The 11095-nt window shown below is 51.6% G+C and overlaps 1 protein-coding gene across 3 annotated transcripts in view; it reads left to right on the top strand.

Annotated features, from left to right (window-relative positions):
* The first annotated feature begins 9550 nt into the window (after positions 1 to 9550).
* Positions 9551 to 11095, top strand: part of WWC3 (WWC family member 3) — a 123192-nt gene continuing 121647 nt past the window's right edge. For 2 of the 3 annotated variants that reach the window (XM_060136857.1, XM_060136856.1), the window contains exon 1: positions 9702 to 9834. Coding sequence is in view for 1 of the 3 variants with exons in the window: in XM_060136855.1 (XP_059992838.1) it covers positions 9551 to 9834 (284 nt within the window). In the remaining 2 variants the exon portion in view is untranslated. Of the gene's footprint in view, positions 9835 to 11095 lie in introns of all 3 variants that reach the window. The other variant, XM_060136855.1, reaches the window with a different exon arrangement.

Below are 11095 nucleotides of genomic sequence, written 5' to 3'. Positions count from 1 at the left end.
CATGGCAAATGGAAGTTTGCAGATGTGATTAAATTAAGGATCTTGGGATGGGAAGATTGTTCTGTATTTTCCAGGTGAGCCCAATGTAATCAAAAAGATCCTCATATGAGGGAAGCAGTGGGTCAGAGTCAGGGAAGGAGAGGTAAGATGTAAGCTGAGGTGGAGGAGGGACATGATTGCTGGAAGAGGCCATGAGCCAAGGAATTCAGGCAGCCGCTAGATACTGGGAAAGGTAAGGATGCAGAATCTCCACTAGATCCTCCAGAAGGAATACAGCGCTGCCAACACATTAATTTTATCATGATGAGACTCATTCTGGACTTCTAATGAATTTCTATACTTTCAAGTCACCATGTTTGTGGTAATTTGTTACAGCAGCTATAGAAAACCAATAGACATAACACCCAACATTCAGATTCTATCCACTCAGCTGTTTTTATGGCATTCCAATGGAATTTTCAAAATTTTTTATTATGGACATTTTTAAGCATATATGAATTGTAGAGGTTTTATGATGACCCCCATGACCCATCACCAGCTTCAACAATTATCAATTTATGATGACCTTGTCTCAAATCTACTCATTCCCACTCTCCATCACCCATGTTATTTTTAAACAAATCTTATATATAGATCACATTTCCCATAATTATTTCCAAATGTGTTTCTAAAATATATGCCCTATTTTAAAAAAATAACTGGAATAATATTATCCAACCTAAATTTTAAGAAATAATTCCTTAATATCATCTACTACCAGGGAGTGTTTACATTTCCAGTTGCCTCATAAATATCACAGATGTTTTTTTCCAGTTGTATGAATCAGGATTCAAATACGGCCCACACCGTGCTGCTAGTTCCTATGTCTCTTTAGTCTTTTTTTTCATCTACAGGCTCCCTTTCCATCTCTCCGTTCCGCCCCCCCACCCCTTAGAGTTTATTTCTGAAAGAAACAAGGTCATTTGTTGGGTATCAGCTGGGATTTTGCTGATAGCATGCCCGAGATGTTAACTATTCCTCTGATGTCTATATTTCCTGGAAGCAGGTAACCAGATCTACAGGCTTTGATCCCTCGATACAGGTTTGACTTTTTGACAAGACTACGTCACAGGTGGTGTGTTTTTCTGAGGAAGCACATCAAGTCTGATCGTCTATCTTTTTATGATCTTAGCAAGCGTTGAAGCTCAGCGCCCGGATCCAGGCAATCCCTGGGGGAGGGGTCTTCACTCTAATTCTGATTCCATCACTGCTTCTTTGGGATTAGCTGAAATGTTTCCATAAAGAGACATTACCCTCATCTACAGGTTGGATACCCAGTGGTCCAAGGTAAATCGGAACTTTGTGCAGCACATGGTAAAACTGGATACTTCTGGTCTACGTTGGATGTCAGCTATTACTGTTTACGGAGTCAAGCATGTCATACCTGGGGCTCCTGGGTTTGGTGGGATGTCTGGAGGCGGCCATGGAAGGCTTCTGTTTTCTGGGATTTCTTGGCACTGATCAGGACACTTCTATAGATTTCAGTCTTGCCTGAAGCAAAAGCAAGAGCCTAGGGACAAGTTTCCAGGAGTATTAGTTTCCTAGGGCCGCGGTACGCCAAGTACCACAGACTGGGTGGCTTGAAACAATAGAAAGTTATTGTCTCATGGTTCTGGAGGCTAGAATTCTGAAATCAAGGTGTCAGCAGGGCCATGCTCCCTTTAAAGGCTTTAGAGAATGGGACTTCCCTGGTGGTACAGTGGTTAGGAATCCGCCTACCAATGCAGGGGACACGGGTTCGAGCCCTTGTCCGGAAGAGCCCACAGGCCATGGATCAACTAAGCCCGTGCGCCACAACTACTGAGCCTGCACTCTAGAGCCCGTGAGCCACAACTACTGAGCCCATGCGCCACAACTACTGAAGAATGTGCGCCTAGAGCCCGCGCACCACAAAAAAGAGTAGCCCCCGCTCGCTACAACTAGAGAAAGCCCACGCGCAGCAACAAAGACTCAACACAGCCAAAAATAAATAAATATATTAAAAAATATATATATATATATGCATAAACACCAGGTGTTGCTGCCAATCTCTGCCATTTGTTGGCCCGTAGACATATCACTCCAGTGTCTGCCTCCATGGCCTTCTTCCTGTGTGTCTGTCTTCTCTCTTCTTCTAAGGACACCAGTCATATTGGGTTAAGGGTCCACCCTACGTCAGTATGACTTCATCGTAATTTAGCTAATTATATCTGCAATGACCCTATTTCCAAATAAGGTCACATTCACAGGTACTAGGGATAGGTACTTGAACATATTTTGGGGGGGACATAATTCAACCCTCAACACCAAAGAGCCCAGGGCGTAGGAGCAGGGGACGTTCTTCCTGCCAGCAGTATCATGCTGACCTTGGAGAGGTAGCTGGGCTGGCAAAGAAGTCCTGGGGAACAAGTGGTTTGATTTGCTGGGACAGGGCCTCTTTCCCCAAAATGATCTTCTGTGCTATCGCTGAAAATTGCTGTCCCTTTGGAATGTTCAAAGGACACAATGACTAGAAGTCAAAGGTATGGACAGGGGCCCTGTGCTCTGAAGGGGTGGGCTTGTTTTAATTGTCTACCCTCTTGAAATTATTAGTATTTTTTAAACAAGGGGTCTGCCGTGGTCTGAATGTTGGTGTGCCCCCCAAGTTCATGTATTGAAGTCCTAGCCCCCATGTGATGGTACTGGAGGTGGGGCCTTTGGGAGGTGCTTAGGTCATGATGGTGGAGCGTCACGAATGTGATCAATGTTCTTTTCAGAGAGACCTCACAGAGCTCCCTAAACCCGTCCACCTTATGAAGACGCACCGGATCACGCTGGGACCCTGATCGTGGACTTCCCGGCCTCTAGACCTGTGAGAAAGGAATGTCTGTTGTCTATAAGCCGCTCTGTTTAGGGTGTTTTGTGCAAGCAGTCTGAAAAGGGTCCCGCCTTTTCACTTGGCACTGCAAAATGTAGACAGCAAACTGTGTAGCCAGTCCTGGGTGGGGATACCAGGCAGGGGAGAGGCAGGGAAACAGGCAAAAAGCAAACATTGCTGACAGCATGGTTGGCTGGGGGCTGGCTTTTGCCCATTTCTACTTCTGTGCCACGTTAGCCAGGCTGGAGTTCGTGGAGGCTTGGCCTACGGTTGAATGACACACAAATCCAGACTGTTAAATATGCTTCTCATGCAAAGCTGAGTAGCGCTTGGCACCTCTTAAATGATAAATAAAGCCCTATCGATTATGAAGTTGAGTAACGGAAACACTAACCAGATGGCTCTCTGAATCAATATAGTAAAATCGTTTTTTTAGATGCCCGCACCCCCGCGCCACCCCCTTCCATGTGTGTAACATAGCGCTTCACAAACCAATGGGTCCGGGCTGGCCGTTTGGATGAGATCCCCCGCGCTGCTGATGCTGCCGTCCATGAATCACTCTGTGGACATAAGGAGTTGTAGAAACACAGAGCAACTGGTTATCAAGTCAGGAGGTGTAATGGGGAGTTTATGTGTCCACCTGACTGGACCACAGGGTGCCCAGATATTGGGTCAAACATTCTGGGTGTGTTGGTGTGGGTGCTTCTGGATGAGAGGAAAACTTGAATCAGGAGACTGAGGAAAGCAGATGTGGGTGGGTCTCATCCAATCCGTCAAACGATGGAGTAAAACAAAAAGATTGTCTCTCCTGTGAGTCGGTAAGTAAGGGGGAACTCCTCCTGCCTGCCTGATTGCGCTGGGTCATCCGCTTTTTCCTGCCTTTGGACCTGAAGTGAAACATCAGCTCTTCTGGGATCTCCAGCCTGCTGGCCTTGGACTGAAACCATATCATTGGCTCTCCTGGGTTTCCAGTTTGCTAACTCTCCTGGGTTTCCAGTTTGCTAACTCAACTTTTCCTTACTCAACCTCCATAATGAATCTTGGTATATGTATCCTATTGGTTCTGTTTCTCTGGAGAACCCTGACTAATACAGAGGTCAGATGGGATAGCTGAGCTTTGATCTCAGGGCTGATGCTTTTTAGCAGTGGCCAGATCACATTGGCCTAGTTACTTACATTGTCTGGGCCTTGATTTCCCCACTAAAAGCCTAGGTAGAACAAATGTTACCATCAATTACACGTGTATTACAGGGCTTCTCTACATCAGCACTGACATTTGGGCTGGATAATTCTCTGTTGTGGGGTTGTCCTGGGCCCTGTAGGATGTTGAGCGGCAGCCCTGGCTTCTACTCACTGGATGCCCATAGCAAACATCTCCAGATGTTGCCAAATGTCCACTGGGGACCACAATCGCCCCTGGTTGAAAAGCACTGATATATAACAAACATCTGAGGGTTGTTGTTTCAGGATCTACCGACGTTGCCTGTGTTCCAAAGCTGTTCCATTCATGCTACAAAAGGGACTAATTTATAATGCTGGTGTCATCAAATGTTAATAACCCAGAGACTGCTCATTTCTGTGTCGGATAAATCCGCCTTCCTGTTTCTGTAAGCCTGAGACTTCCAAGCTGGTCTGCTTGGCTCTTAAAGCAGAGGTCTGCAGTTGAAGAATCTGTTTTTCCAAATCCACAGGGGACCAGAGTCATAATCCTAAACAGGAGAGAACCCAGCCAGGAGGAAGCATCGTGTAGTATGCCGGCTCATGGCAGCTGTGTCTTCTGAAAATTACGGTTTGCCTGGAATACATTTCCACTTGGCTCATTACCATTTTGTGCAACACAACCCAAGGGTTAGGAAGGAGAAGTAAAAATATAGCTTTGGGAGGGGACACCTGGAGAGGAAGCAAGTGGGTGACAGCAAATATTCTAAGTTTGGGAGAGAAATTGGTCTTACTTTTTTTTTTTCTTAAAACTGAAGTTTAATAACCCAGGTACAAATGCCGAGTCCGCCTACAACATGACAGCCATGAACCAACGCCAAGGGCATCGCTGTACGCGAAGAAGCCAACACACAGCAGAATAAAGCACTAAAATGACCAGACGGCCTGGTTTATTCACACAGCTGACTCTTTCAGAATACTCTGCATCTCTTTGGAATGGAAGATCAGGACATGAGAAAAACCTCATCTCAAAACTGCACAAATCTACCCCAAGTCAAGGAAGTCCCATTTGAGAAAAATGCTCCCAGCCTCCCCGTCCACACTCAAAATCCAAACAAGGGCGTTTCCGATCACAAGTCAAATAAGTGTCTAAAGTTGAAGACTTAAAGTCAGGAAAAAAAACCCTCAGGGAATAGCCCCACCCGCCCGCTTTTCGTTCCTGAGCCTGGGCAGAGGTCTCGGGTTAGGGATCTCGGCATTGCTCTGTGCTCTGCAGACCCTAAACCGGCAAGACAGGAATTAGCCAGAGCGCCAGCTGATCTTCTCTGCAGCTTGTGGATTTGCATTATTCAAATATATGGGAAGCGCCCATAATTGAGTAACTATTCCAGCATTTAAAGAATGCCAAACAATGAGCCATTTCTTCTTCAGACCCACTCTGGCCCATTTCCGTTTTCCTCTCAGCACATTGTGTAGAATTACCCACTGTGTCACTTCCTGGAACACGCGATTGTTTATACAAGCAGGCAAGATTTCTCCAGCAGTATTTATTTCTCTCATTTTCGACATGACGATTGCAGCCCTCCCGGTGCTCTCTTTTCCAGAAGCTTCCCAAGTATTGAATGTGGATAGAGGCAATTTTGTACCTTCCTTGATAACTCAAGGTTATCCTTTGGGAAAAGAAGGCGGAATCCGAGTAAAAATCTTCAAACTCTGGGCATGCTTGCCTGGCGTGCAAGGAGTGTGTTGGATTTACTCCTTAAGAAGCATTTTAAAGAAAATATTCTGCAAGCTCCACTTGAGGGCATTTTAACAGTTTGCGCAAGGGGATTCCCCAAAGGGTCTGCAAGGAGAACAAGTATCAATATTTGCATCTCCAGTACCCAGGGCCTAAGTGGATTTTTCCTGAGCTGTTTTTCCATCAGAAATCTTGGTGGGAGGAGAGGTCGCTACAACGTTTGTACTTTTCGTTGTTGGCAAGGTTGTGGTATGAACATGGAGGCAATGAAGAATGCATAATTGTGCCTTCGGCTCAGACGAAAGCCTCCTTTCCCTGCAGTGCTTTGTGTATGCTTGTGTTTTTCAGTCCAACATGGAAAGCCCCGCTTGACTGTGAGAAAGACAGGCCTTATTCTCCCTAACAATTAACACACGCACACAAGACTTCCCAATATATGGCAAAGCTGGGGAGGCAAGATTCCCCTCACCCGCCCCCCCTACCAACTTCTCTACCATCCCAATGCCCCGCACAGGTCTTTAGGGACCATCCGTTTCTGCCTGGGGCAAACATTACAAGGGAAGATGGAGGCCTTGGTCATCCCAAGTTCTGGTCTCTTCCTTTTGTTGGCTCATTTTAGGAAGACAAATGCGGCTGGCCTGCTTCACTTCTCTGACTCAGAGAGGTCCAGGGGCCGTGGGTGGGCCTGTGGATAAAGCCTTTTCAGTGAGGGGCTTCCACCTGTCTCCACTGGCATGCCCTGTGACATTTCTTCCCAATTCTCCTCTGTTAATGTGCAAATGAAGTTAGGACTATGTGTAGATGTTGTCACGATGGTCAAACGGTTTATATTCGCTAAGTGCTTGGAAGAATAAGCACAGCAGACTCTCTGGGGTCAGGCTCCCTAGAAGCAGTGCCCAAGGAGGGGTAGGTCTCATGCAAGTGATGGATGGGGGTAGGGGAGGCAGGCTAGAGAGGAAAGGAGCTAGCAAAGCCATGGTAGCCCAGGTGGGGGCCCTGGAGGGTGAGGTGCACTACACTTTGTCCCACCAAGGCCAGGGGCCTGGTCTGTCATACTGCAGGAGCAGTCCTGGGGCGGGGGTGGGGTGGGGAGTATCACCTCTCAGACATCTGTCAGCCAAGGGTAATCCTCTGAGAAGGGTGAGCGCCCCAGCCAGGGAGATCTGGGTGAGGCGCCGTATCTGCTAGTAAATCAGCAAGTATTTGGGGACTGCGGCTACACGTGCCAAGGGGCACGGGCTCAGGACTGGAGAATCTCAGGACCGAGCCTCAGCTTCCTCATCCAAGCCATCTTCCTTTCGGTCTCACAAGGCCTCCCCTGAGCTCCCAGTCTGAACTGGCACCCTGGCTTGGTCTGTAGACAGGCCACAGTCCTAAACGCCTATTCTTGGTTTAGTCCCCGACTTGCGGGCTGGGGGTGCACAGACTCTTTCCTGTTCTCTGCAGCATCGCAACGCCCAGCACAGTGCCTGCATATGGTGGGTCTGCAGCCAGTCTGAGGAGTCCAGAAGATCTCATCCTCAGGGAAAGGCCCATCAGCACTTGCTTCTTAGCTCCTCATGGGGTGTAGCTTCCCCCACCCCTTATTCTTTATCTGATACTTTTTCACCTTGCCTTTCCTTCTGTGAGTCCTTTGATGTGTATGGCTGTTCTCTCTCTCTGTTGAGGTTGGCGTCACTCCAATGCACTCCAGCTCCATTCAGGATAATTTTTAGTGATAGCGCCCAAATTTGTGAAATTCTGAAATGACACGATGCCTGGCAGGGAGGGCGGGATTGCAGCTTCAGTCCAGCCATGTTGGGTGGTAAAGTGACTGCAGCGTGGGCAGGGAGGGAGGGACAAGGCAGTGGCAGCCTCCTTGGTAATAAAGCATGCCGATCCGAAGGGAAGATGTCAGGGTAGGGACACTCAGCACTTGGGCATTCTCTGGAACATGCAAGATCACCAAGTATTTGCTTTTTTGATACGCTCCATCCCTTTCCCTTGGACATTTAATAACTGTGCATGTGTGACTAAAAGGACTCCAGTGGTGGAATTTCCGGCATATGATGTTCGGGTGGGGGCAGATTCTTGGGGAGCAAGGATGTTTCTGTGTTGTGGTGGGAGAAGAGGAGGAAAGGCCTCCCTCGGATATGTCCCAATTACAGTCTCCATGCCTTCACATTCTTTTTTAAAACAACTTTTCCCCTTATAAAAGTAATATAACCCTTTTACAAGCAATTTAGACAGTAAATACGATAATTAAAAAAAAATCATCCCACTGAAGGAATGCAAACTGCTGTGAGCATTTGGGGAGGTTTTCCTCTAGTCTCTTCCCCCATGTAGCTAGATATGGATTGCTGTTAGGGTTTTTATCATATCTTTTTGTATCACGGTAACAGTGTTTTAAAACCTCCCTGATACGTTCCTGCACTTCCCGGCATTAAGTCTTGTGGCCAGGGATCTGGAGCCTGAAGTAGTAGCTGGCAGATTTGGAGGAAGACAGAGCCCCATCTTTGGACTTCAGTTTCTCCAGCTATGAGATGTGAGTGGAACATAATTACCAATTACCATAGAGGTTTCATGTTTTAGGAGCTGACCTGGCTTCCGCCCGAGCAGTGGCCTATTTGGGTCTCCACTCACACTACTGGATCCTCCAGACTGGAAGATGCAAGAGCTCAGGGCAGGTCAGGGGGCGTGGCCCAGAGTGGGGACTTCGGATCAGCCCTGCTGGGGCTCTCCTGGCAGGGATGAGAAGTGCCCACCTGCCCAGCTCCTCACTTCCAGGTGTGTCCTCCAGGTCCCACCCAAGAGGACCGGCCTCGGGTTCCTCCTCCAGCTACGGAGCCCCCTCGGCCTCCCTTCCGGGGACTTACCCACCCTCGCTGGACCATCCTGGGTATTCGGGAGACCCAGGGCGCAGTTCCCCTCCCCCACCAACTGGGCAGAGAGGAGGACCCCAGACATCCAAGGCCTGAGAATGGGTGCAGTGAGGTGACCGCCCTCTCCCCCGGGAATTGTTTGGGCCCCAAGAGTCAGCCCCCGGCAGGCCGCGCCTGCAGCCCGGGTGGGGCGCCGTCCTCCCGGCCCTCCTTCCTCTCCGCGGTGGCCCGGGGGCGGACGGACGCGGCGGCGCCCATCCTGGCTCCCGTGCGGTTTCCCGGCGAGGCCCAAGGAGGTGGTGGAGCGGGAGAGAAGAGGGAGGAGCGCGCGGAGCAGGAGGGGAAGACGGAAGAACACTGAGCGGGGTTGGGGGGGTGGGAGCAGCCGGCTGGGGAGGAGGAGTAGAGCAGCAGGCGGAGGTGGGGGCTGGGGGGCACAGGAGCCAAGAGACGAGGAGCCCCCAGGAGAGACTGGAGGCGGAGCAGCCAAGGGAGATTGAAGGGCTTGCAGCAAGCGGGGGAGCAGCCGCCGAGGGAGAAGGGGATGGGGAGGGGCGGGCCACACGCGGGGCGGGGCCTTCGTAGCCCCGCCCCTACCGGGCCGCGCCGAGGAACGAAGATGGCCGGGAGCGCCGCGGGAACTGAGGGGCCGCCGGTAGCGGCTGCGGCAGCTCTGGGGCTGTGACTCCACGAGCGGCGGCGACTCGAGTGACCCAGGCGGCGCGGGCGGCGGCGCGCAGGGCCAGGCGGCAGGCGGGCGGCAGGCGGGCGCCGGTGCGCGGGCACCGGGCGGAGGATGCACCGGGCGCGGCGGGCGGCTCCCCGCGGCCGCCTCCGCGCCCCGGACGCCGGGCCTTAGTGCTGGCGGAGGAGGCGGCGCGCGTGGGGCGGCCGGGCGGCGGCGGGGCCCGCGCCGTCATGCCGTGGCTGAGCGGCGGCCGGCGGCGGCGGCGGGGACAGCCGCGCGAGGCCCCGCGGGAGCCGCCTCAGCCCGCGCAGCCCCCGCGGGAGCCGCCGCCGCCCGCGCCCCCCGCCGCGGCCCCCGCGCCCCCCGCGCCCTCCGCGCCGGCACCCCCACGGGCCCGGGAGAGCGCCGAGCTGCCGCTCCCCGCCGGCTGGGAGGAGGCGCGCGACTACGACGGCCGCGTCTTCTACATCGACCACAACACGCGCCAGACGTCGTGGATCGACCCCCGCGACCGGTAAGGGGGGCGCGGGCCCCGGCCAGGACTAGGGCGCCCCATACCTTGGGCCCAGGGAGAGGATCGAGGACCCGGGAGGCCTCCGGGTGTGGACGAAGATCTTGAGTCCTCCGCGCCCGGCGAGGATCCGGGCGCCCCCATCCCCGGACCCCTGGCCGAGGATCGAGGCTCCCCCTCTCCCGGCCTCGAGCCCCAGGAGTGCGGAATCCCCGGCCTCCACCGCGGGGCGGACACCCTGACTTGGTTCCCTCACGGCACCCGCTGACCGACGCCTGGGAGCTGGGCGCCTGGAATTTCCTCTCCAGGCGCTGACGGATGGCCCTCTCTTCCTTTTTCCTCCGCGGTCTCGCCCATCCCTGTCGGGCCTCCGCGGCCCACCGCCACCCGGCTATGGCCCTACAGGCGCCCCCGACCTCGCGGTGGCCAGATGAGCTGTCATCTTGGAGCACAAACGTGCGCCCCAGCCTCGTGGTGTGGGCTCCTTGTGTGGCGGGCTGAACCTAGTTTCCATTCGAAGACTGTGCCAGATGGGACACGTCAGGGATTCCCGATTCTTTGGAGTAACCATCAAACTTGTGACGGTTACTCTTCAGCGCCTTAAACATTGAGTTAAAATTCTGATTGAAAAAGCCTGTGTACTGCGGTCAGAATGGGCTATGAGTAGACCCATATGCTTTTGGAATAAAGGTAAAACAAGAGTTGAATTTTAGGTTTCCTTTTTGTGCAAGATCCGAGTAGAGCATTAAATTGTCTTATTATTCACGTAAATAAATCCTACGGAGTGAAAAACAGATGCTTCTAAAAGCACCACCAGATTACGATTAATTAAGTTCATGTAATGACTTCTTCGTTAACTTTTTGTTCGATCGTCTGTTGGTTTCAGTGGTTCAGTTGCTTTTGGGGAGAGGCATTTTTTTGTGGAGTTGCAATTCTGTTGAAACCAAGGGATTACAGTGATGATCTGGTATCTTGTCCTATCTGGAGCAACTTCTTTCCACACTGGGCCTGAGTGCCAGAAAGGAAATACTGCAAGCTTCCCAGTGATTTTGAGACTTGAAAAGGCCCAGCGTGGTGAGAGGCTCCTGCTTCCTCCTACCTGCACTGGAAAGGCAGCGCTGCATGGCACTGGCGTTTGAAAATAAACCTTTGGGGAGGGAAGCTGCTAAATTATTGTTTGAAGATTTCTCTGGGTTCAGATAGGGAAAAACAAAGAAAGGCAAAAGGATCATGGTTCCCTAACATTCTCTTTGAACATGGCAAG

Source organism: Lagenorhynchus albirostris, chromosome X (assembly GCF_949774975.1).
Source record: "Lagenorhynchus albirostris chromosome X, mLagAlb1.1, whole genome shotgun sequence".
In the NCBI taxonomy this organism is placed as follows: Eukaryota; Metazoa; Chordata; class Mammalia; order Artiodactyla; family Delphinidae; genus Lagenorhynchus; species Lagenorhynchus albirostris.
This window is presented reverse-complemented; position numbering and strand designations above follow the sequence as displayed.